The sequence below is a fragment of the Grus americana genome, chromosome 1 (genome assembly GCF_028858705.1).
Source record: "Grus americana isolate bGruAme1 chromosome 1, bGruAme1.mat, whole genome shotgun sequence".
NCBI lineage: Eukaryota > Metazoa > Chordata > Aves > Gruiformes > Gruidae > Grus > Grus americana.
This window is the reverse complement of record NC_072852.1, coordinates 189,712,627-189,737,225: the sequence shown is the minus strand read 5'-3', so window position 1 is coordinate 189,737,225 and position 24,599 is coordinate 189,712,627. Positions and strand designations below refer to the sequence as shown.

Genomic DNA, 24,599 nt, shown 5'->3' with positions numbered 1-24,599 from the left:
TATTTAAGAAAAGCACTTTTGTTATTCCATCAATAAAAGCTCTATTTTAATCTTTGTGTAGGATTGCGTACAGTTTTTATTGGGATGGTTCATCTTGCCTTCCCTTTCCAGAGCTTCTGTGTTCTAGCAGCAGTGTTAAAGAATGAAGAGCAGTTTTGTATGACTGGATATTCTGTTCTTAATCAGAGAACGAGTGGAAGGAAGCTAATGCTGAATCGCAACTATGGTAGGATGATACCCTGTGTCCTTGTGTACTTCGTGCTTCTCTGTTTGGTGACTAGCATAACAAACTGATGTACTGTATGCACATCCACATCAATGACAAACCTCACAGTTTTATGAGGACACAATGTAGTAAAGCAGGAGTGAGTAGCCTTTGAAGAATGCTGCACAGAGCTTTTATATGTCAGAAGTTTTTACATGTTTACAAATGCAGGAACAGCCAGAAGGTGCTGCTTCTAGGACACAAAATATCACTGAATGCTTTATTGGCCATGCCTTTCATCTGCGCTAGATGCTCCTAACTTCTGGAAAACTTTGATTCAGTGGGAGCAGCTCGCCTCTGATGCTTTTCCTAGGAATCAGTTGTTTACAGTCTTCACCCAAAATCTTCATGGGCCTGGATTTCTGATGTTTGTGCTATGAGTTGCTGAATCTTGTACTAAAACACTCATTGTATCCCAACTTTTGTCAGGATGCTGAAAAAAGGATGCTTTTAACCTCATTCAGCATTTTTCAGGAACATCCATTCTACGCTGTGTTCATTTAAAAAAAAAAAAAGTACAATAAAAGGTAGTAAAGGCAGTACTACTCCTTTTTTTGGCAGTAATAGTTGGTCACCAATTGAGTGGGTATTTCTGCTTCCTACCTGTTCTGTCAGTTTTGAAACAGCCTCTCAACTTGATTTCTTTTTCACAGCATTTTGCTGCTTGCTTGTTACCTTACTGTCTCAGTTGGATTATATCTAAGTCTGGGACCAGACTGAACTGCCGTTTTCTTCTTGAGTTGGAATGTTGGGGTTTTTTGGTTTTTGTGGGGTTTTTCTTTAGTACAGGGAATTAAAGTTGGTCTTGAAAAATAACATATATCACAAAGTTTTCTTCTGGGATGCTTTCTTTCAGATGACCCGCACACTCAGCAACAGTCAAGCTGACTTTAGCCATGGTGAAGTTAAGCAGAAGCTGTTGGCCAATATTAATTTCAGTGGCAAAATATATTTGTTTTTTCCTCAAATGTTCATATACTTACTATCTTTGCTGTAGTTGTGGTGCTAATGATTCCTAGACAGCTGTAAGTTTCCAGTAGTATGTACAAAGTAATAAGGCAGTGGAGGACTTGTTCACTCTTATTCTTGCAAAAGTGATAATGTTTAAAACAATGTTTTAATAAATACATAAAAAGTAGCCTTTAATTTCACTGAAGGAAAGCTCACCATAGAAGGAACAGAAGACAATGTATTTGTCTAGTGTTTATAATGAAGGATTTGTAACTCTTCCTATAAAGAGTACTGAACCTGTAAATGAAAACAATATTAACATTATTTCAGTTTGGGACCACATTTTCAAAGTGTAGTACAGTTTAAATACGTAAATTAAGCATGGAACTAGCAGATATGTGATCTTTCATTGCTTGTAGGGAAAAATTGACTGCAACTGCATGCTTGCCTTAGAATAATTTGAGTATTTCTGTGTTAAAAAGGCCTTTCCAAATAGTTGGAAACTTGCGAAAACCTGACACTTACCCAAACCATTGGCTAAAGAATCACTTTTGAACTAAGCAAAACAGAGCCTAAATTTATTCGTGTTGACGTTGTAGTTACAGAAGAGATCGTTACAATCCCTTGACTGAAATCACTGTCTCTGATTGAATTTGTGGTTCAGTTGTTTGTATTACTGTTAGCTTGCCTGTCCTTCAGAGAGGATGTGTTCAAAACTGAAATTCTGATTAAAAATTCTGAACTTTTTTTCAGTTATTTCAGACAGAGTTATGTTGCTTTAAGTCTTGGGAAATGTATTTCTGCTATCACTAGAAGACTGATGCAGTGAAGACTTTTGGTCTACATGGAGATTCATTGTGAGCTTTATGGGGATACTAAGTTTTAAGTACATCTAATTAGGTTACATCTAATTAGGTTAAAAGTAGATCTTGTTTACCCTTTCCCCTTTTCATACCTGAAGAACTTCAGTCATTAAGTCTGAACAAACAATTATTTTGAATGTTTTCAGTTTTCACTTTTTGCAGTAAAAAACTTCGATTACAAAAGTGTACTTCTGATTTTGAGTTGATTGGAAGGTATGTATTTTGTTATGCTTCATATAAAAATCCGATTTCCTTCCTATTTATATACTTTATATTTTACTGTAAACTGAGCAATTTTATTCACAGAAATCACACGTTCTTGATCCTGAAGGGTCTGTGGCTCTGGTTGGATAGATCAGATTTTAGTGCCCTTCTTTTTTAATCTGCATTTGCTAAGTGAAAATGTATTTATTCACTGAACAATCATTAGATTGCCAAAGCATATTTAAAACAAAACCCCCACCAAGGTAGTGCTTTTCCCTTTAAAAAGACAGGTTTGCATTTTGGTCAAAATGTAAGATACAGGTTTTTAAAGCAGTGTTACCTACACAGTTATTCACCAACTAAGATAACAAGGTGTGTTGCTTGGAAGCAGATAAGGAAAATTATTCTCTTTGGTCTTCTTGCCAGGCCCCAGTGTTTTACTGAACCCTATAAATGGCTATATGTTCCCTGGAAATCTAAATGGGCATGACCCTAGTTAGAGAGAAACTTGGTGGTTCGAAGGAATTTTAGGAAAATACTTAAGGTGCAAATTTACTGCATTGCTAATGGTAAAGGTTGTTAAAGATGGCCTGATGCCTTGAAGGAGCAAACACCTGCTGAATGGTGCATAATGAATTCTTTATTATTGCCAAGGAGCTATATGGTGTTTTCCTTTGGCAGATATTCTGGAGTAACTTCTGTGATTGGACATCTGAAATGAGACTATAGTCTAATACTGAAGCCAAAGGAGCACTGCTTCATCCTTTCAGACATACTCCGCAGTTTGGTTTGGGGGCTGGGGGAGTTCATTTGCAAGAAGAAGTTATCAGTTGCAAAAGAAACACACTTTTTTTGGCAGTTCCTTGCAAAAATGGAGATACAAGTTAGGCTTTTTGTCGAGCTAAAGTACCAGATTATATACAGTGAATATCCATGGCTTTTGATAACCTGAATGTCTCCTGAGGATACTAAGTCGTGAAGAGTCCAGATGTGTAAAACTATCTCCTCAAAGGTGTTGATATTCAAGATGTGAGGGAAGAGGAACTTGCTTCTGCATGTTCTGAGCTGTGGCTGGGCAAAATTGTTGGTCTTCAGAATTTCTGAGCCATCCCCCTAGAAATTGCTGAGGTAGAAATTAATACAGGGAGTTTCCGGCCCTGGAGTCCTGGTGCCTACAGGCAGAAGTCTGCTGTGTGCCATCTGTGTAGGCATGAATAAGTTTCATTTCTAGGGAAGATTTCTATTTTAACTTTACAAATGGTCTGGATCAGCTGGATTAGTATCTAATTTGAAACGCCCTGCAGAGGTTGGTCCCTAATCCTGGGGCATTTCAGATCTGTAAGATGTTTCTAGTGCTTGTAATTATGGTAGAAATCTTTTTGAGCGCATACTGCATATACATAGAAGAGGCTAATCTGGCTTCCCTGGCTTCTATGACTGTCAAGCATTCTTTGTAAAGAAATTAAACTATTCTTTATGCTTTAAAAAATGTAACCCCACTGTTTCCATGGTTAAAATTTCCTGGACTGAAGAATGGCATGCTATTCACAAAGAACTTACTAATTTCAGTGCTACCTGTGAAGGATTCTGCTAATGAAACGGAGAGCATGCATACCTGTGTTAGCTTGTCTCAGGAAAAATGTGAAAGGTCTGTCTGCTTTGAAAATAGGCGTTCGAGATCTTTTTAGTAATACCATTGCTGTAATGCAACAAAGAAAACATTAGTAAAATGTGTCTGTCTTCTTTCCATCTTCTGTACAGTGCCTTCAAGCTCTGATGTTTAGTACCTTGAGTTTTCAGTTGCTCCTCTGCTTGAAGAGTAAAACAAGAATTTTATCCCACAATGAAATCAGTCTGGGTGAACGAACAAGTCAAGTGTTGTGAGACTACATGCAGGTGATTCATGTGTATTTCATTGCTGAAGTGAGTCTGGCTGGCTTTGGATTTCAAAGGTAATGTAACTGTTGTTATCACAGCCCTAACTCTGCTGAAGTCATGCCACGCTATGGCCTAACCTGTTAGACAATTCCTAGCTATGCTGTTCTGGTAAAAAAGATAAGCGTGGCACAAATGTAGTCCCTTTTCTAAATGAGGGACAAACAGCAGAGAAATATCTATGTCATCCTGGAATTTCTCTGTCAGAGTTCTCAACAAAACCTAAGTATCCTCAATCTCAATTTATGACTGTCCTTCCCCTCTCTGGCTGTGGGTTAATTATTAGATTTTTAAATAAAGAGTCCTTAAGAATTATGATGGCTTAGCTATTCTTAAAATACATCTTGTTTACAAAAATTCTTCCTTGTATTAAGAATACATTGTCCAAAAAAAACCCCCAATACTAAAAAAACCCAGATTTGGATTATTTTTTAATGAGCAGTTAAAACAATAGAATTCAATTGAAAATTCAAGTAGGACTCAGTACAACTAGTTTGAGTGGTACTATTTCAGTGCTCCTAAAAAAAGTGCCTACTTCAGCTTTCAAGCTGCTGTGTGACTAGATCCAGAGCTTTTAAAGTAAACAATAAAAACATAATTATACCTTTTTAAATCAGCTTCTTAGCTTGGTCTGACTGGAGTTAAGGTAAGTTAAGGAAGTTAAGGGAAGTTTTGGCATTGGTTTCAATAGGATAAAGGTCTGATGTCTGATTGCTATTGCCCTTAGTCTGCAGAGGCTGGAAGCAAGGGCCGGTAGCCTGAGAGGAATACAGGGAAATTGTTCGAGCAGCCAGGGATCAGGTTAGGAAAGCAAAAGCCCTGGTGGAATTAAATCTGACCAGGGATGTCAAGGGCAACAAAAGCTTCTATATGTATATCAGTGATAAAAGGAAGACTAGGGAAAATGTGGGCCCTCTCCGGAAGGAAACGGGAGACCTGGTTACCCAGGACATGGAGAAGGCTGAGGTACTCAGTGACCTTTTTGCCTCAGTCTTCCTCGGCAAGTGCTCCAGCCACACTGCCGAAGTCACAGAAGACAAAGGCAGGGACTGTGCAAATGAAGAACCACCCACTGTAGGAGAAGATCAGGTTCGAGACCATCTAAGGAACCTGAAGGTGCACAAGTCCACGGGACCTGATGAGATGTATCTGTGGGTCTTGAGGGAACTGGCGGATGAAGTGGCCAGGCCACTTGCCATCATATTTGAGAAGTCCTGGCAGTCTGGTGAAGTTCCCACTGACTGGAAAAGAGGAAATGTAACCCTCATTTTTAGAAAGGGAGGAAAGGAAGACCCAGGGAACTACAGGTCGGTCAGTCTCACCTCTGTGCCTGGCAAGAGCATAGAGCAGACCCTCCTGGAAACTATGTTCAGGCACATGGAAAATAAGGAGGTGATGGCTTCACTAAGGGCAAATTGTGCCTGACAAATGGCCTTCTGTGACAGAGTTACAGCATTGGCGGATAAGGGAAGAGCAACTGATGTCATCTACCTGGACTTGTGCAAAGCATTTGACACTGTCCCACACAGCCTCTAAATTGGAGACACATGGATTTGACAGATGGACCACTTGGTGGATAAGGAACTGGCTGGATGGTTGCACTCAAAGAGTTGTGGTCAACGTCTCAATGTCCAAGTGGAGATCAGTGACGAATGGTGTTCCTCAGGGTTTGGTATTGGGACCGGCACTGTTCAACATCTTTGACAGCGGGAATGAGTGCACCCTCAGCAAGTTTGCCGACAACACCAAGCTGTGTGGTATGGTCAACATGCTGGAGGGAAGGGATGCCATCCAGAGGAACCTTGACAGGCTGGAGAGGTGGGCCTGTGCGAACCCCATGAAGTTCAACAAGGCCAAGTGCAAGGTCCTGCATGTGGGTTGGCGCAACCCCAAGCACAACTATAGGCTGGGTGAGGAATGGATTGAAAGCAGCCCTGAGGAGAAGGACTTGGACCCCACCTGGAGTACTGTGTCCAACTCTGGGGTCCCCAGTACAAGAAAGACATGGAGCTGTTGGAGTGAGTCCAGAGGAGAGCCATGAAGATGATCAGAGGTCTGGAGCACCTCTCCTGTGAAGATAGGCTGAGAGTTGGGCTTGTTCAGCCTGGAGAAGAGAAGGCTCCGGGGAGATCTAATTGTGGCCTTTCAATACTTAAAGGGAGCCTACAGGAAAGCTGGAGAGGGACTGTTGACAAGGGCATGTAGTGATAGGACAAGGGGTAATGGCCTTAAGCTGAAGGAGGGTCGATTTAGATTAGATATAAGGAAGTTCTTTACTGTGAGGGTGGTGAGGCACTGGAATAAGTTGCCCAGAGAAGTCGTGGATGCCCCCTCCCTGGAAGTGTTCAAGGCCAGGTTGGATGGGGCTTTGGGCAACCTGGTCTAGTGGAGGGTGTCCCTGCCGATGGCAGGGGGATTGGAACTAGATGATCTTTAAGGTCTCTTCCAACAGAAACCATTCTATGATGAGTCTTTGGTATGTAATTGAAGCCACCTAAAAGCTTTTATTTTGTGTGGGAATTACCAGAATAATTACTAAAAATATTAATGCCCCAGTAGAGATGAAAATTGTCATAAATGTAAAACTGTACAGCTCTGCAGCAACGTTGACTTAGTTATGTAAAATTTTCACTGTACACCCAGAGACGTACAGTGTGTGTCTTACTCAAAGTTGCTACTAGAGGAATACCACACCAAATGAGGTGTGCTCAGATTCCTTTTGGCATCATGACCATGGGATGTCTGCAATGAGGGGAAGTGCGCCTTACAGCAGCCCAACGTCCTGGGCCCTGCAGTGAGTTGCACTGTGGTTTTCTCCCTACAAGCCTCTTGGATTCCTTTCTGAAAGAAAGGAAGACAAGCAGGAGAAATGGGAGAGACCCAGACCTTGCCCTGATCTGCAGTGCAAACACTAGCGTTTGCAATGTGTATGTGGAGCCACGTCTACAAGTCAGCACAGCCCAGGGAAGCGGAAATGCGAGATGCGCTTAACGATCACCCTTCTGTTGTGCTGATCTTTGAACAGCTTGAGGACACGCGCAGCTTCTGAAGAGAAGCAAGTGGCAGTGATGCCTATGTAATCCATGCAGAGGTCTAGGCCTACTGCTGTCTTTCACACAGGGTTGTAGAATCTCTGAAGCTTCTGAGGGAAACAAAAAAGCAGGGGCTGCCTTTGATAAAGCTTGTGTGATGAAAAGAAATATGAGGATTGCACAGTTCAGTAATTTTAGTTCCCCTGTTTTTTGCAAGTTGTGATGAAGGATTTCTATTGAGATGTCATTCACCTTATGCAGGTCATTTATTGGCTCTGTAGTCTATAGCTGAGATTTTACTCTGAATGTGCCCACTCAGCCAGCCCCAGCTGCTCATGTGGAAATGATCTGTTAGCAGAAACTACTGCACACAAAGGTCACACCTCAAACTACATAGGAAACAAACCTGTCTTCATCTACATGAAGACAAAACTTCCCTGTCATGACCTTCAATGCTACCAAAGAGATCATCTTCAAAAACCAAACCCCATAATGGTTCAGGAGGTATGGACAAAACATTAGTAAACTTTTTTCATTCTTTGCTTTTATGATCTGAGCAGATTTGACCAACAGAAAAAGTAGTGGTTTACTTTCTTAATCTGGATTTTCTCTGGGCTAGTAAAGCTGGTTTTCACTTGAGTTTTATATGTTAGTCTAAGATCAAACATGGAAAGGGAAGAGTTTTAAGAGTTTTTATGAACAATTACAAAATGGAAGTGTGTTAAACATAGAAGTTTAAATTTAGGTTAGGCATACATTTAAATGCTACCATGCTTTCTTTGTTTGTTTGTTTTAAATAAAACACTAGTAGTTGTTTCTGTAGTGGTAATCTTCAGAAGTGAAAAGTAAAGTTTGTTTGATTTACCTGTAGCTCCTGATGCCTTTGTACCATCTTCTGTTGCTTCAATTTCTGCTTTGTGAATAGCTTCTGAAATATAAAGACTACCTTGCTCTGCAAAAAAACCCAGAAATGAATATTAATAGTTATTTTCTGAAGTCCATTCAGAACACCTTTTTTTTTTTCCTCCTTCTTAATTCAGAATGCTTTTACCTTTTTTTCTGCAGAATCTAAGAATGACATAACTGTTAGGTATTTCACCCAGGCTACTAATTCAATAGCAGCATACTAAGTATAATGTATGTCACCTTATTAGCTTTTCTTGTGTTGCAAATTCCTTCCATTGGTTCCTTCACCACATCATGTTTGGAAAGGCAGCACAGTATAAACCTGCCTTTTAATTGCTTTTTCTATATCTGGCTTCCACGTTAGAAGATCCTCAGTTCTAATTTTTACTTGGCTCCTGATTTTTCATACACATGCCTAATATGGATGAGCATAGGTAGTCTGAACACCTAAGCTAGCTTGACATTAAGGACTTTTTAGGTCAGTACATAGCTGAGACAGTATAACTACATGCCTTTTGGACCAGCGTGACCTAATATGCAGGCAACTTGGAGAATAAGCTAAAACGCTTGTGTGTGTCTTGGATCTGCCTGATGGCCCAGGTTCCTCTGACTTCTATATGAAATGTGGATCCTACTTTCAGACAAGCAGTGAATTTCTTGGGAAAGAATCACTACTGTGAAAGCAAAGTTACAATATTTTTCTGCTTAAAGGTATTTCTGCTGTTGACTTCTTGTAATTCAAATCTGCTTTCTAATCTGGGGGAGGGGGAACAACAAGATTTTGACCATGTTTGTATCGGTGTAAACCTGGAAGAGCTGTGAGGTGCCCTCACGTTTCTGCTGATGGACCCAGGTGCAATCTGGCCCATTTCCACTGACGTCCAGTGGCAGGAGTCAGACTCAGGCTACAGAAGAGCATTGCTTTGACACAATATAGGAATATCCTTAAAGGGAGATGACACATGAGGAAGGCGACATTAGTTTGCTTTAGTCTAGGGAAGACAGCATGTCTCAGATCTCTGTATTGCTGACAGAGGGAGGCAGGTCCTTTGCTCATGTGAGTGAGAATGCACACATTTGATTGATTCTTTGACTACGGAGGGACTTTTCAGTGAGCCTTAAGTCACCATTGTGACTCTCTTCTCCCTTATTTTTACCCACGTTTAGCTATTCTTTCATCTTTATGACTGTTTTCCCACTCTATGGACAACAGTGGACTGAATGCTGAATGGGAATTCATAGTTTGAGAGGTCTCCAGGTTGTGGTGGATGACAAGGTTACATGATGAGAGTAGAAATTAATTAACGTAGTGGGGACAATGAATGAACTGAGGAACTGTTTGAAGGGAAATTGCAGAAAACCCACTCTTCAGGAAGAAGCGGTGGGGCTGTGTAAGAGTAAAACTGAGAAGGGCCTCAACATATCCTTTAATCCATAACCCTGCCACAGGCAGGATCAAATACTTCTACAAGTCTTATCCTGTATGATGTGAAGCAGAAAACCACCAAGTTGCATAGGAAAGAAGCTGCTAAATGAGATTGTTTATGATGGAGTCAATTTCCTCCAAGTATTTATCTTATTTAAATAGATGTTAACTTTATAAAATGCATCCTTGTGCACTGTATCACTGTATTAACACTGTTTTTGCAATAGACATGTAACAAATAAGTGGGCAGTAACAAATTATTTTTAACGTGCATCTCTGCAGTCTGAGATATGTACTGCAATAAAAAAATGCTATGTTCAATTTTAAAGGGGGTATAAAACCCCCATAAGTAATGTGTGAGGTTTGTTCCAGAAAAACAACTTTTCTGTAAAAGCAGGTGTCTTGGTTTCAGTGCTAGTTTTCTTTCTAGTAGCTGGTACAGTGCTGTGGTTTGGATTTAGGATGAGAATAATGTTGATAACACACTGGTGTTTTAGTTGTTGCTGGGTAGTTGTAGTGTCTACACCCAGTCAAGGACTTCAGCTTCCCAGGCCCTGCCAGGTGCACAGGGAGCTGGGAGAGCACAGCCAGGACAGCTGACCCAGCCTGGCCAAAGGGACATTCCCCACCACAGAGCGTCATGCTCCGGACAGAACTGGGGAAGCGAGCCGGGCGGTGGGATCGCTGCTCGGAAACAGACTGGGCATTGGGTTGTTTTTTTCTGCAGGTGGTGAGCAATTGCATTTGTGCCTCACGTTGTTGTTGTTGTTGTTATTATTATCTATTATTATTATTATCCTTTATTATCACATTAAACTGTCTTTATCTCAGCCCACGAGGTTTTTTCCTCATCCCAGTGAGGGGAGAGTGGTGAGTGACCAGCCGCATGGTGCTCAGTTACCAACTGGGGCAAAACCATGACAGCAGATTTGTCTAAATTGGAGGAACTTCTTGTCATACCTCCATTTATTTTCTGACATGTGCAAGAATTGCATGAACTCTCTGCATCTCTAGGAGCAGCTACCACTATGAGTCTTTGCTTTGAGGAGAAATGACTAAATTGAAATAATTTGTGTTGCTTAAAGTAGTAAAAAAAAAAAAAAGAAGATAATTTGGATTATTTTAGTACTTAATACTAAATAGGGATAAAAATTTTCCAAGGAGCGGGATAATTTCAGACTTTCAAAACCAAGACAGTTTACAATCATAACAATAACGAAGGGAAAATACAATTTAGATCACTGGCCACTGGATTAGCAAGACAACATAGCACAGGCATTGCCAATATTGTTAGCATCAATATTGTTTGTGGTGTCAGGAGTTGGAGTACTGACTTGTTGGACCAGCATTTCTAACTGTTAAATGACTATTTAAAAACATAAATAGGAATGCAAGTTTTACTAAAGTATCCTAAATTTCTGAATCAATAACCATTTTCCCGGGCCTATGCTGTCTTTACAGTTTTAATCTTAAAAAAAGAAGGGAAGAAAAAAAAGAGGAAAAAAAGCAAGACCAAACCCAACCCTATCCCTTTCAGATTCCTCTTTCCTACAGAACAAGAGCTCAAAATACAATTGCTGATAATAAAGTAGAACAGTTGGGTGTGAATTGTATTTTAGTTTCACAGAGGAGGAAGTACAATCAGTTCAGAAGGTCTAGGTCTACTGAATCATTCAAAGAGTCTACAGCTACTGGGCCAGTGATCATTTTTTATTCAGTCAAGCCTCTTACCTGAAATACCTTTAAAATTAGCAGCGATGGGATCAAATGCGTCTCTAATTCCCAAGGCAGAAAAAACTGTCTTTAGGTCAAAAAGACTTTGAATACTGAACCTGAAATTAATATGGTAGATTTTATTTAAATGTGGGATTCATAGTTTCAGAGAGCTAAAAGGTGGAACAGATGTAATTTATTTCAAGCCTTTGCATTTCATCCATCTATTTCTGTATGAGCCCAATGCCTTCCGTTTGATTAAGTGTACTTTGCAGAAAAGCGACTCATCTTCACCTGAAGACGTTAACAGAAGGAATCCCTCGCCTCCATCTATTGCAATCAGACCGCCTCTCAGTCTTCTTGACACATGAACTCTGCGTTTCCCCAAGTGTCCTCTTTTTAACAATCTGTAGCAAAGGGCCCTTTGAAACATTTGCAAAAGATTAGCTTGGAGAAAAAGAATATTAATGTACAAATTGTTTTCCAGCGCTTCATTAAGGTGGGGAAGGTATTGTAAGAGATGTGTAACAAAGCCCTTCCATGCTGATCCATACAATAGGTAGAGCCACAAAAGGCCCTCCAGCACCTGATTCCTCCTGCTATGCAATTTCATTTGAATAGATGATAGAAAATACCTCCAGGACGTGCACATTTGCTAGCGACAGCAAATGACTTATGTGGAAAATGAATGGCTGAAACTTGCTCTGTGTGCTGAAAGATGGGTATGACCGGTGGGGGGCCTCAAGTTCTTTGTAGAGTACTTTTGTCGTATACCAGCAAGTTGTAAAAATAAGCTATTGCAATTTTTTTTGAAGGTTATATATTTACTCCTTCTTAAGCAAAGAGAAAAACAGAGTGTGGGAAAGGGCAAGGGAATATTTTTCTCTTTTTAGATCTTTAAAGGATTGTTATACCCCAAACAAATTTTAAGTAAAAGCTGTAGGATCAACTGAAATACTTGTTTTTTAAAACAGTACAGAGCACACCAGAAAGTTTTGGCATTCCCAGCTCATCTCTTCATGACTTAAGAAAAGGTTAGAGCTTTTCAGATCACGTGATGAATACCAAAACTGAAAGTATCTCATTTGATTTTTGTCTCACACATTGCATGTGTCAGCACTATCACACAAAATTCCAACAACCGAAGTAGCGAAGCCACCTTGCAGTATTAATATTGCTTACCTAGGTAGAAAAATGTCCATCTTCATTCTCTTTAAGCTGTTGGCCCAGAGGGTTTTGGCAGAAAGGTGAGACTCAATCTGGGACAAAGATGTTCTTTTGTGGCTGGGAAGCACTAGGAACATGCTGAGTTTCTCCCCCAGGTAGGGTAACTCGACCACGCTGAAAGCCTCCAGAGCTGCGGTCTGGAATTGGCCTGTGTGTGGGAAAATATAGATCTTTTTTCATCATTTGAGTGGGGAAAAACCCCCAAAACTCGGAACCCGAGCCTGGGTCAGTAGACGGTTCAGAACGGCAGTGATGGGATAAAAGGGGTTGCCTCTAGCGCACGGGCTCTTGCAGCCAGCTCAGGTTGCTCTTAACTCACAACAGTGGATCGTCTGAACAGAGCTGATTGTGTGAGATAGATATCTATATCTATATATCTTGGCAGAAAATTACCAATGACAGTAATAGTACATGAAGCACTTTCTCAACAGAGCATGGATATATTATTACTTTCTCACATAGTAGCTGTCCTCCTTGCTTGGAGTTTAAAAAACATTACCGAGGCATTAACAGTGACTTTATGGTGCCTGTTCCTGCAATGCTTGTTCTTTGCATCAACTTACGATTTTCCAATATCTTTCACTAAGAATTCACTACTGATAGAAATTACAAAAACAAAATTAAATATCCTATTTAATTGACTGAAACTTACTTTGCCTCATATTTTCATCTTTACTACCTTTATTTCAAGAAAGTTACATTAATAGTTAGGTTTATGCTTATTTAAGCACCAAATTTCTTATTTTTGAAAATCTAGGCGCAAAGACCTATCAAAATCAGATGAAGGTTATAAAAACTAATCTCAAAAGTAAAAGTTGGTGGGCTTCCAGACTTGTAATTACTCATGCAACAATTTGTAACAGCCATTTAAAAGTACCGTTTTAGTTCCGTATTTCGAAGAATAATTAATCCAGGTATTTTTAATGGCCTTTGCTATACAGCAGAACAGATTCAATTATCACAATATTACAATTTTACTTTCTTGGTTTTTTGTCTGTTAATCCAATAAATAGCATTTCAGGAACACTCAGCAATAGTTAGCAGGCCAGGAGTTAAATACAAGTCTCAAGCAAACAACTTACTGCCTTTGCTGCAGGCCATCCAAAATACTGAATCTACTCCCTCCTCACCCAGCTGTAGTAGTTGTATCTTCAACAGTAGATACTCATGCTTTTTGAGTCTGGGCTTATAATTAACAGAATATAGATAGCTAATGTTCATAATATGTAAATATTTGCCAATTAATACATACCTATAGGATGTCTCAAATGTTTAGTGTACAACATTTGTTAGTTTTGCAGATAATGGACTACATAGGATTCATGAAATGTGGATTATTCTGCTAGATTAAATTTTAGGCTCTCATTTTAGCCCTCCCGCAATGCAACACGGAGAGGGAATTGGGCTGTTAAAACCACCTCCCAGCACGTGGATCGTTTGGTGGGAAAAGACCTTCTGGTTTGTAACATGCAAGTAGGGAAGATTTATGTTTGTAGTGCAGTGAACATGAGTGGTTTAATTTGTGGGCATGCTGATATTTTGAAGTCAGCACACTACACGCACAAATGTTATACAGTCCTTATTTGTTAATTAGAAAGAAAATCAAAGACTTGAGATTATTGAATCAGGACATTTAGTATTCCTTACTTGAACTGATTTTGAGCATCCCATAAGGATTGTATATGTGCTAAATCAGTATTCAAATACAGTTAACAAATTGCTTGGAAAAATGAATATGTAAAATAGCTGCAATGTTTAAAATGCATGTATAAACGGTAATGGTGACATTTTCTTAGAGCAGTGTTAATTGTCTCCAGGCTGATTTGTTCTGCATGGATGTGTTAAAAGGATAAATAATGTTGTAAATGCTGAGATTGATAACAAGCCACAGCTAATCTTTCTCGCTCTATGTTCTAAAACATCTCTTCTGATGGGAGACAGCTGCTATCATTTAATAATGAAGGAAAGTTATCTCCTGCCTCTGTTTGGTTGTACTGAACCTGTCTTTTGTATTAATTTCAAACTGATTTGTTAGAAATTTTTCTAGCATTTCTGGTGACAAAGACTGGCCCTATCAAATCTGACAATCAGCAAATTTAAATGATCCCTGCAGTGAACTGGTCATACAAAATCACCCAGGACTGAGAGATTATGAGTCAATGTAGTAGTTTATGTTATTCAGCAATGAGGATGATAAGGTGTAGGGTTTTGGAAGGAGAAACTCTTCAATCCTGAGTAAAGTCAATTAACTGATAGAAGATTCAGATGCAAAGAGGATGGGAATGGACTCAGGAGCTGGCAGCCCCAGCAGGAGGAAGCAGTGTGGTGGACACACCACAGATGTTCCAGAAGAAGAAATGCCAAAAAGAAAGACGTAACAGTAAGGACAAGCTTGCAAAGAGTGTAAAATGATTCCTTAGCCAGGTGAATTATGATTCAGAGACAAATAGGCATAGAAATAGCGAGTGGCCAACTGCCTGCCTGATGTGACTTGCACAGAAAAGGAAAATGTTTTGGCCATATAAATGAAAGAAAAAGGAAGGAAGAATGGTGCTGCTGAACACTGTGAATTCAATTGTTTTTTTAGATTCATCCCAATTATTTGCTGGAACTGATAGGAAAGCAATAATTTGATGATACAGCAAAGGATAATGGTGAGGTTCCTAAAGAAAACAAGGAAAGAACAGGAGGTGTTCCAACACCAGAGAGAGCAACAAAGTTTAAACTACTTGAGAGACAAATAATAATCTGGGGCCTTGATGATCACCACCCCAGAATATGAAGAGAACTTGGATGTGAAATTGCAAATGTGTCAGCAAAGATTTTTAATGACCTGTAGATTCAGTTGTGTCCCATGACTAGAAAACAGGAATGTATTTATAAAGAAAAGAAAGTAGTCTGGGAAATTTTATGTCTTTGAGAAGTTTTAGAACATACTCTGAAGAAAAGAATAATCAAGTCACAGAGGGAAATAGAAAGTGAGACAAATTGCAACATCAGGCAGACCCTAGCAAACAAATCTATAAGCTTTTTTGACTTGATAACTGATTTGATAAAAAGGCATAGATCCAGCCATCTAGCTTTAAGTAAAACATTAAATATAGTTTCACTGTGGCATTATTTACAGGTAGAAGTGATGGCAATTAGAGCAAGAAATGAAAGGCAGGAAGCAGCCACTTGAAGGGGAAACTACAAGGAGCTAAGTTAAAAGTGGGGCTCCCAGGTTGAAAAGAGGTTACCAGTGGCTTTCCAAAGTATTGCAACACTCCAGACTTTCACCAAAGGCAAACAGTGAGGTTACCATGATGACTGCAGCGGTGGAATTCAAATGATGGTTCAAAAACACACACAAAAAGGTGTGTACCTATGGAGATTTCCCTCTGCTTGATTTACCTAGGACTCCACAGCTGGAATAAAATGAACAAAAAAGCCCTAGGTGGGGTCAACCTTGAGTAACCACCCTGAGCTGATTCTGCAGTGCACTACACGAGGTATTTTTAGGAAGTCATAGAAATACTAAGAGCATTTTATTGAGCATGTATATGGCCTCATTAAAAGTATTATGTACATTCCTGGCCACTTACTTTCAAGAAAGATTAATTTAAATTGGAAAAGTGCAGAAAAGGACTACTAGAGAATTGGAGTACCCAGTTTTTTTAATAGATTAGAAGAACCTGGCATCTTCAGCTTAGCTAACAGGGAATTGAGAGGCATCTTGGTGACTGGCAAATACATCTGGGCGTAAATATCGAAGCTGAAGAGAAACTATTTAAGTTAAAGGATAAACCTGTCGCAATGGTAAAACCTATAAATTGGTCTTGAAAAAATTTAGACTTGGAATTAGAAAGGTTTTAACCCAAGTGAAGTTTTGAAATTGAGGGTAGAAGGCAAATGAGCTTTTTATGTTTTGAAAGGGATTGTAGAGCTAAATGGAAGAATTCCTGGTGGTAGAAAATTAAGCCTACAGCATGAGTCCTTCTATCAGCAACCCACATACTCCAGGCCTTTGAAAGGAGCATGCACCGTATTCATATGTCATACAAATAAAAGTTTGATCTGTATTTACACTGGTTTAAGCCCATGCTGAGAGTATCCACTGATTTGGTATAAGGGACCAAAAAATTCCTCTCCCCATTATTGCAGAAATTGGCCCTGAAGATTTGCAGTTTTGCCCTAAAGCCTTGGAGACAGGCTGTGACAGGAGGGATGGGTGTGCGGTGCTGGTGCTCACAGTGACATTATCCTCTCTCTCGTGCTCACACACTCAAGAGGCAAACAGTGATTAGGTTGAGGGACCAGGAAATTTCTTACCCACATCACAAATCGTGTTGGTAGGGGCTTGATCTTGTTTTAGTCTTAACTGCCCCTCTGTCATGGCATCAGATGTGCTTCCTACGGTCCTCCCTTCCTAAGCAGCTTTATTTAACAAGCTCCTAGCTATTGCAAAGGACTTTGTATACCAAGGTACTTCCAGTCTCTCCTGTTTCCTTTTCCCGGTGCCTTGTGGTTGATTGCTATAGCTAAGTTTGTTATGGAGTGCTGGGAGGTGTTGGTCTGTGAGGGATGGGGCACAGATGGCTATAGATATTTTAGGAACCATTTTGAACCTAGGATCTGTTTCATGATTGCCTGGAATTATAAGGAGTCAATTTGGTCACTCAGGTGGTCTCTTTGATGGGATTTCTTCTGAGACTTCTCCAAACTCGGAAAATAACACATCTCAGTGTGGTAGCTGTGGAACTTAAATAAATAAAACTGTTCCATGTTGTACAATAGAGCAAATCTGGATCAAGGACAGTTACCGTAGTTAACTTCGGCTGTGTGATGCATTGTGGGCACTTTCAGGGTTGAGCCCTCTGCTGTGGTAAACGGCAACATCTGGGTGTCCATAAAGGAAAACTTCTTTTGCCACATGCTTTTGAAGTACATGGTGCTCACCAGGGCGATCTGGCTGAGTGGTGACCCGGCGCTCTCCAACGGCATGCCACGCACATCCCCATCTGCACGGAAAAGAGGTGGGGAGGGGGACACACGCTGTCCTACTTGTCCAGGCCTAAAGATCAGGTCTATGTGAGTAAATAAAACAAGTCAGGACCGCTCTCTGTCCCCAAGGGCAAGAGGCACAACTCACAAGACACCGTTAAACCCTTTACCTTCCCATCCCCACCTGCACATGGACCTCATCGGTGTTGTCTGTTGGTCCATGCTTTCCCCAGAACCAAGCTTGAGTTGGCCAATGTTGAGGACCAAAGCTGTGCCAGGACTATGCTAATCGCTGGACAGCATGGATGACAGCAGCCCGCTGGTCAGCACCATGCCCTGGCCCTGACTGGTTTTCTAGCTTAAATGTGCCCACATGTATCTTGGAGTGGTTCCTTGTTAACACCAGAAATCCATAGTGAAATGGATTCATGATTACAGACCACTTTATGAAGTAACTAAGTCAACTGAAGGTCATATCCTAATTCTCCATGTCTCCTATTTACTTGGCAGTTCAACTGATCCTGCTTTGGGTATCTCAAAGATTTTTGGAAATGTGATCCACTTTTAATTCATTGATATGCATGCCAGCACCACAATATGAATTCCCATTTTAGTACCTGCTTCTAGAGCAATATTTTTCTATCATGAAGCTGGATCACTTATTACAGTTCATTTGAGAATTTTTTTTTTCAACAGTAGCTTTAACGTGTGTGTTTAACATCACCTCACATGTTGATGGCCAAATCAACACTCACGTAACTGAAGTTGATGGGGCAAATCAGGGATCGATTTTCTCTGCTGCTTCTAAGGACTTGTTTTTTCAATTATTTTTTTCATTAACGCAGAATTTAATTTCATTACTTTTCTTGCTTGTTTGGAAAGTAATTTTTTTTTATTTCCCATTTTTACTTTTTTTAAACTCAGAGTCTGACTGCTGAGCTTACGGCCCTGTGTGTTCCCCACAGCACCATGAAAGCAGTCAATGCAGCAAACTCCACCCCTGGGGAATTTGGCTGCTCCTCATTAAAACCAAAACCACTGCAAATGATCGCCATTTTAAAAATTAGAGGAACAAGGCCAAGCAGTTACCAACTTGATACTGCAAACTTACACTCACAGATTCAGACCTATTCCGGCTCTTTCCTGGTGTTAGAAATGAGCATCAGCACAAGAATTAGATTTCCTGGCTCTCAGCCTTGGTTTAGACAACACGGAGTGTGGCAAAAAACTTTCTACGTGGTTAAATGCAGGTTCTCGCATTACTCTTTACATGTTATTCATGTGCAGTCATTCTCATGGGCTGTTACGTTACCTCCAAGGTTACTGGTGATCCATTCCTGTATTTGGGCTGTGGTTCTGTTGGGGTCACTGAAGTTGGTGTGCTGCAGGCTGCTGTTTGCCCAGCGCGCAGCACGTGCAGTGAAGAGGGGTGAGACCTTCACGCCAGCGTCCACGAAGAAGGAACATGCCAGCTGAACCACTGCGCTTTGGCTGGAGTCGGTCGCTCCTTCGTGCACTGCGTGCAAGAAATCCTGCACACTTTGATCTGCCAGGCAGGAGAGAGGGAGAAACTGCAATTATCATGTTGTGGCTGAGGACGGCAGAGACTGCACCAGGGCTCAGCAGCTCTCAACTCCAGTGCTGACACCAGCGTCCTCTGAAACTTAAAGCACTGTTAACAGCTGAAGCACCCTTGACTTGATGGGGTATTACTGTCAAGCACTACTGTCAAGGACAGTGATGCACTGGGCACGGGAAAGTACTCTTCATGTTGCTGTAAAAACCACTCTAGTGCGGATATGTGAAGCGGCCGATTTCAAATCAGGCTCACACCTCTATGCCAGCACAGCTCTTGCAGTTCGTAAGGAACATTATTTTCCTTCGGGAAGTCTCTAGGTTCCCATTAGGAAGACCTAGCACCTCTGGCCGTGACTGGCTGAGCTGCCAATGCCGCAGTACCGTCATCTCCTTCTGCCATTATTGATACCACCCAACCCAGGAAAGACATCTCCTGGACTGTCCCCGGTCTGTCTCTGCTGCCCTTGACCCTCATGTGGTGTTTTATTTCTTGAAGGATGGTGCCCCAAACTGGCCCAGTATTGCAGATCAGACCTGGCAATGCTAAGTAGAGCTGGTAGGTTGCTTCATGTGTGTTAAAAGCGACTTTTCTCTTTAAACAACTCACAACAGTGTCTTCTTTTTCTGAAGTACAATTATATTTCCCATTCAATTTTCCTTTTTATTTTTATTTTTTTTTTAATTCCTAAGAGCCCTCAGATCCATTCCTAAAAAACTTTTCTTTGGCTAATTGTTCCCCGATTTGAATGGCTGATTATTCCTTCTAAATGTAGAATTTTGTGCTTCTCCTTATTGAATTGTGTCCTATTCACTTCACACATTTCTCTGATTTGCCAGGATCCTTTTGAATTCTCTTCTGATCTTCTGAAATGTTTGTAGCAACTACGAGTTCAGTGTCATTAAAAAATTCAGTAAAGTATTCTCTAGTTTGTTGTCTACTAATGAAAATAGTTGAATAGTGCCCCAGTCTCCTGTTCCTGGGGAGCTCATGGTAGTTCATAGAATCATAGAATGGTTTGGGGTGGAAGGGACATTGAAAGGTCATCTAGTCCAACCCCTCTGCAATAAGCAGGGGCATCTTCAGCTAGATCAGGACGGTGGTGGCTTCTGTGATGGATACAGGGTTGAGGTGCGGGTCCAACAGAAACATGAGTCCTGCAAATTTAGAAGATCTTGTGTTTTTAAAATCACAAAGTTTCTAGTAGGCTCCCTTGAAGGGTGATTTAGCAGCCATTTCTGGCTGTCATTATTTTGCTCTTTTGTAATGGTTTGTGATGGGGTGGTTCATGCCAAGGTGACCTCCTGAGGCCTGGGACTTGCACCCAGTCCGAACAATGTAGATGGGCTCTGTGTCAAATCTCTTCAAACTTCTTGTGTTCACTGTTCAGCCCCTTTCCCACATCCCTTGTTGTGCTTTGGAGGACATTTGCCTACATCGAGCTGATAAAAGTCTTGTTGAGTTCATTACTTGCCTTTAAGACATTTCCAGCAGGTTCCTCCTCCTATAAATAAACTTCCTCTTAGGAGTGGGAAATTTCTGGACCTTGCTCTTCTTCAGCAAGACATGAGTGCGTCTTGGCTCCGCAGGACCACTAGGACCTCTCTGCTGTCGCTGGGGAAAGAGGCACCAGGTGTCCCAATTTTTGTGTGAAACCTAAGCAACAAATTGCTGTTCACTGTCTCCAAGAGGGATCTTTCTTATACCCTTTGCTTCTCCAGGGTGCCATACTCAGCTCAGGTGCTCCTCTGCCTTGGCCTGAAACCCCGGGGTGCCCTGGGTAGCCCTCAGGTATCCAGCTCCCCATGGGCATGGCTGGGCTTGCTGTTATGGCCCTGGCTGGAAATCTTGGTTTTGACTCTGGGGAGACCTTAGGCAAAGGAAGGTGTCACCCAGTTTCTCCAGATGCCTGTGGGTGTAGGCAGCGCTGGAGGGATGCCAGGCTGGGCTGCCACCTGGGACATGGAAGGTTTGGGGCAGCTAGCCAGGGAAGGATCCATCCCTCCTGGACCGACCTGTCCCAAGCTGAGCATCAGGTCAAGGGCAGGATTGCTGTGAGCCTCCAGCTGCCAGCCAGATCCCTGATCTCATCAGGAGACTTTAACTATGTTGGTTCAGATTCTTGATGGGGTAAAAGAGGAGTTTCACATCTACCGATTTCTACCACCCGAGACTCTGGTGTTTTCTGACCTAATAGTGCTCCTTTAATAACCTGCAGGAAGACTTATGGGAGGTTTGGTATTAACATTTGGATCTATTACTCTTTAAGGGATAAAATATTGAACTCTTTGAACAGATGTCAGGAAAGCTCACACAGTCTGAGGTGTAAAGTGCTTTTCTCGTGTGTTTTGCATTAGTGCAGGAGCATTTGGCAAGCTCTCTGGAGGATGTGAGAAATCAAAGATGGTAAATTGGAAGCAGATGTTAATGTGAGGTGTGGTATCCTGAGTTTGTAACTTCAGTCATATCAAAGTGCTTAGCTAACCACACTCTTGAATTCCTACTCGGAAAACAGTTCAAAATTGCTTTAAAATATTCTACCATGGATAAAATAAAACATCAAGGAGAAAGCATTTTAAAGCATGTCATTTTGTCTGTGCTGTCTAGAGAGACATCCCTTTATACATTGTTTTTCTTAGTACTAGAATAGAGGTGAACAAATCTTCCGAGCATTAAAAGAAGATTACAAGTGCCTGTAAGAGCAGATTCTCCATGAATAGTGAATGAACCATCAAAGTTTTCATTGTTTTCAGCCTGCTCAGATTTTAAACACATCCTTCATTATTGCTTAAGACAGACCAACAGAAACATTAATGCAAACATCTAACGGAAGAAAGGAATTTTATCAGATATGCATACATATGTGATTTGGTTTTACTTATCTGATAGGAAATCTGATCTAAGTATTCAATTTATTTATTTGATTGAAACCATTTGAGGAAGTGGTTTCCTTCTCCATCACTGGAAATGTGCTGTTATAACCCATAGCAATAGCTCCCACCCTACTTTATTTTTGCATTCATGCACTAATATTACAGAAACCCAAAGCTCATGTGGCTTGTGCCACAGACAACTGAAATGGGGATAAAATGTCTGCTCGATATGATGTGTCACATGAGAAGTAAGGTGACGCAAAAGAGCTAGCAGGTCATTAACAGCCTCTGCACTTCTCTTCGTTACATTTTGTGTGGAGATCTGTGCCTGAATTTCACTGTGCAATATTATTCTTCAGGTTCTTTTTTAATAACTGAGCCCCTAATGACCAGAAGTGTCAAGCGAGGTATAAACTTTGTATGAATTAATGTTGTTTAAAATTATCCTACTGAATTTAGAGAAACAGGAGCCTTATAGGCAAGACTTCATTATATCAGCTGCTCATAACATAGATGCACGGTCCTTGCATCAGTACAAGCAGCTGTACCTGTATATATCAGCCAGAGTTAGCTCTTACTGCTGTGTTGGTTTTGAATATCAATGCTATACAGAATGGTAATGGTGACTATACAGCACAGGACGGCGAAATTGCTGTAGGTTTTATTTTTAGTCTTCATATGCTGAAAGTAAATTTTATGCTGAGAAACAGCAGTGTCATCTCTATACATAAGTCTTGTATGTAAGCTGCAAATTTTGAAGATGAGGCAGTCATCTGCTTTTCGTAAACATTGTGCCCATAATGTAAAATAGTTTTTGACGTGTGATATGAGATGGTAGGATAATCCAGAGCTAAAATGAAAACAGCATCCTTAAATACAGCTGACTTAATGCTGGATTTAAGACATCTGCCTTTTCCATATCCCTTCCAGATTCCCAGTGAGTTTTATTTTAGCCTGCTTTCAGGGAAAGATGCAACTGCACCGTCCGTCTGTTGATGTATATCTCTCTCTGCCAGTCTCCTTCTAATAACTTTTCATCTTTTTGGCCAGTTGTAATAACGTTACAAAAAGGTGCAAAGTCTTAAAGATAATTCAATTTCTGTAGGTTTCATAAAATTTGTTAACGGGATAGGAGAGGAAACGACTGTCCTCTGCCTGGCACCTCCTAGCAGAGGTCGCATGGGAGGCCATGACACAACAGGCACTGTGAACCCCTGGGAAACCAGGAGCAATTCTGCTGTTCATGGAAGTAGCTTTTCTAGACGTAGTTGTATTTCAGTGCAGTAAAAGACTAAGCACCAATCAAGAAAAAAAAGAGGAATAATAACGTGCATATCAACTATTCCCTTGAGTTTCCTTTGTACAGCCGATACCAGGCTATCAAATATGGAGAATACACTCCTAAACTAAATCTTGCAGTGTGACAGAAGACAGAAGTTTAGTATGATGTGTGCAATTGCCATCTCCTTAGTAAAGCTGTGAATTTATTGCAAAATGTAAGACAAGAAGTATTTTTTTAAGCAGTACATTACCATGAATGTTGTATCCTAGGGCATCCTGCAGCTCCGTAAAGGTATTTCCTTGAGCTCCAAACTGCAGCAGCTCCAAAGCAACAGCCACACTTGCTGGAGAGACTACCAGATTGGTTCTGTTCTCTGCTTCAGATACATGCCGGTAGAGATTGATGGCAAATTCAGTCTTTAGCTCTTTCAGCTCATCATAGGATATGCAGTTTCCCTTGGTTAAGCAGCAAGCAGACAGGATAAATGCAGAGAAGAAAATGGGCGACATGAAGGTGAGCTGGGAACACTCTCCACTGGCTAATCATACCTGCAATTAATAATACAGATATATTTAGAGAAGCAATAGGCTGAGTTGACAGAGGAACTTTCTCTTTCCATCAGTGTTAAGATACCACTTGCAATAGTAGTGATCACTGTTAAAATACTTGCCCAGAACTACCCAGTAGCTTTTGTCATTAAAAAATTAAAAAAGATGTAGGGACATGCTGATGACTCTGTTAACTAACAAGAACTGAGTTTTCCAGAATGCTATACCATATAGGATGGTGGGCCATTACGGTCCATGGAGACACAGAGCCCCTTGTTAAAAAGTCAACTACCTGCACGCATGACGGGACACGTTAGTGTTGAGCACCCACAGCTCCTTTCGGTCCCCAGCAGAAAGGGGGTCACATCCAGCACTCCCAGAAGGAAGGCCACCCCTCGTGAGGTACAGGTATCTAACTGGAAGCTCCAGGCTGGGCTTTAGATCCAAGTTTGCAAAAGGCTGGCTTCAATTTTCCCTCCCCCTCCCCAGATATTCCTTCTACGAAATTTATCACAGTGAAAAAAGGTTGTATTTGCAAAAGGCTCCAGTGCTTGCAGCACAAAATCACTGCTTCGGATTTTTATGGGAAATCAAGCATTGGTCAACATTGTATAAAGAGACACTTATATTTAAAGGAATAATGCTAAAATGACAGAATAGCTTTCTTTACGGAATTTCGCCTTTTGAACATCGTATGCAAGTATATTTTAAAAAATACTGCACCTTCTTTCACATCAGGATTTCCTACAAATCTTTCTCCATGCCCTTTGCTCTAGAGAGCACCTCTAATGCCTCGTATTTACTCACAGTTGGCT

At 40.8% G+C, this 24,599-nt stretch overlaps 1 protein-coding gene across 1 annotated transcript; it reads right to left on the bottom strand.

The window, feature by feature from the left end:
- Positions 1–1,469: 1,469 nt before the first annotated feature.
- SERPINE3 (serpin family E member 3) lies at positions 1,470–23,745 on the bottom strand. Its single transcript, XM_054823989.1, has 8 exons — positions 23,487–23,745; positions 18,818–19,051; positions 17,325–17,522; positions 12,478–12,670; positions 11,314–11,414; positions 8,116–8,202; positions 3,899–3,982; positions 1,470–1,513 (listed from the first exon to the last, which is right to left on the bottom strand). Exons 1-8 carry the CDS (start codon positions 23,743–23,745, stop codon positions 1,470–1,472), a joined length of 1,200 nt encoding a protein of 399 aa, XP_054679964.1.
- Between the last annotated feature and the right edge of the window lie 854 nt (positions 23,746–24,599).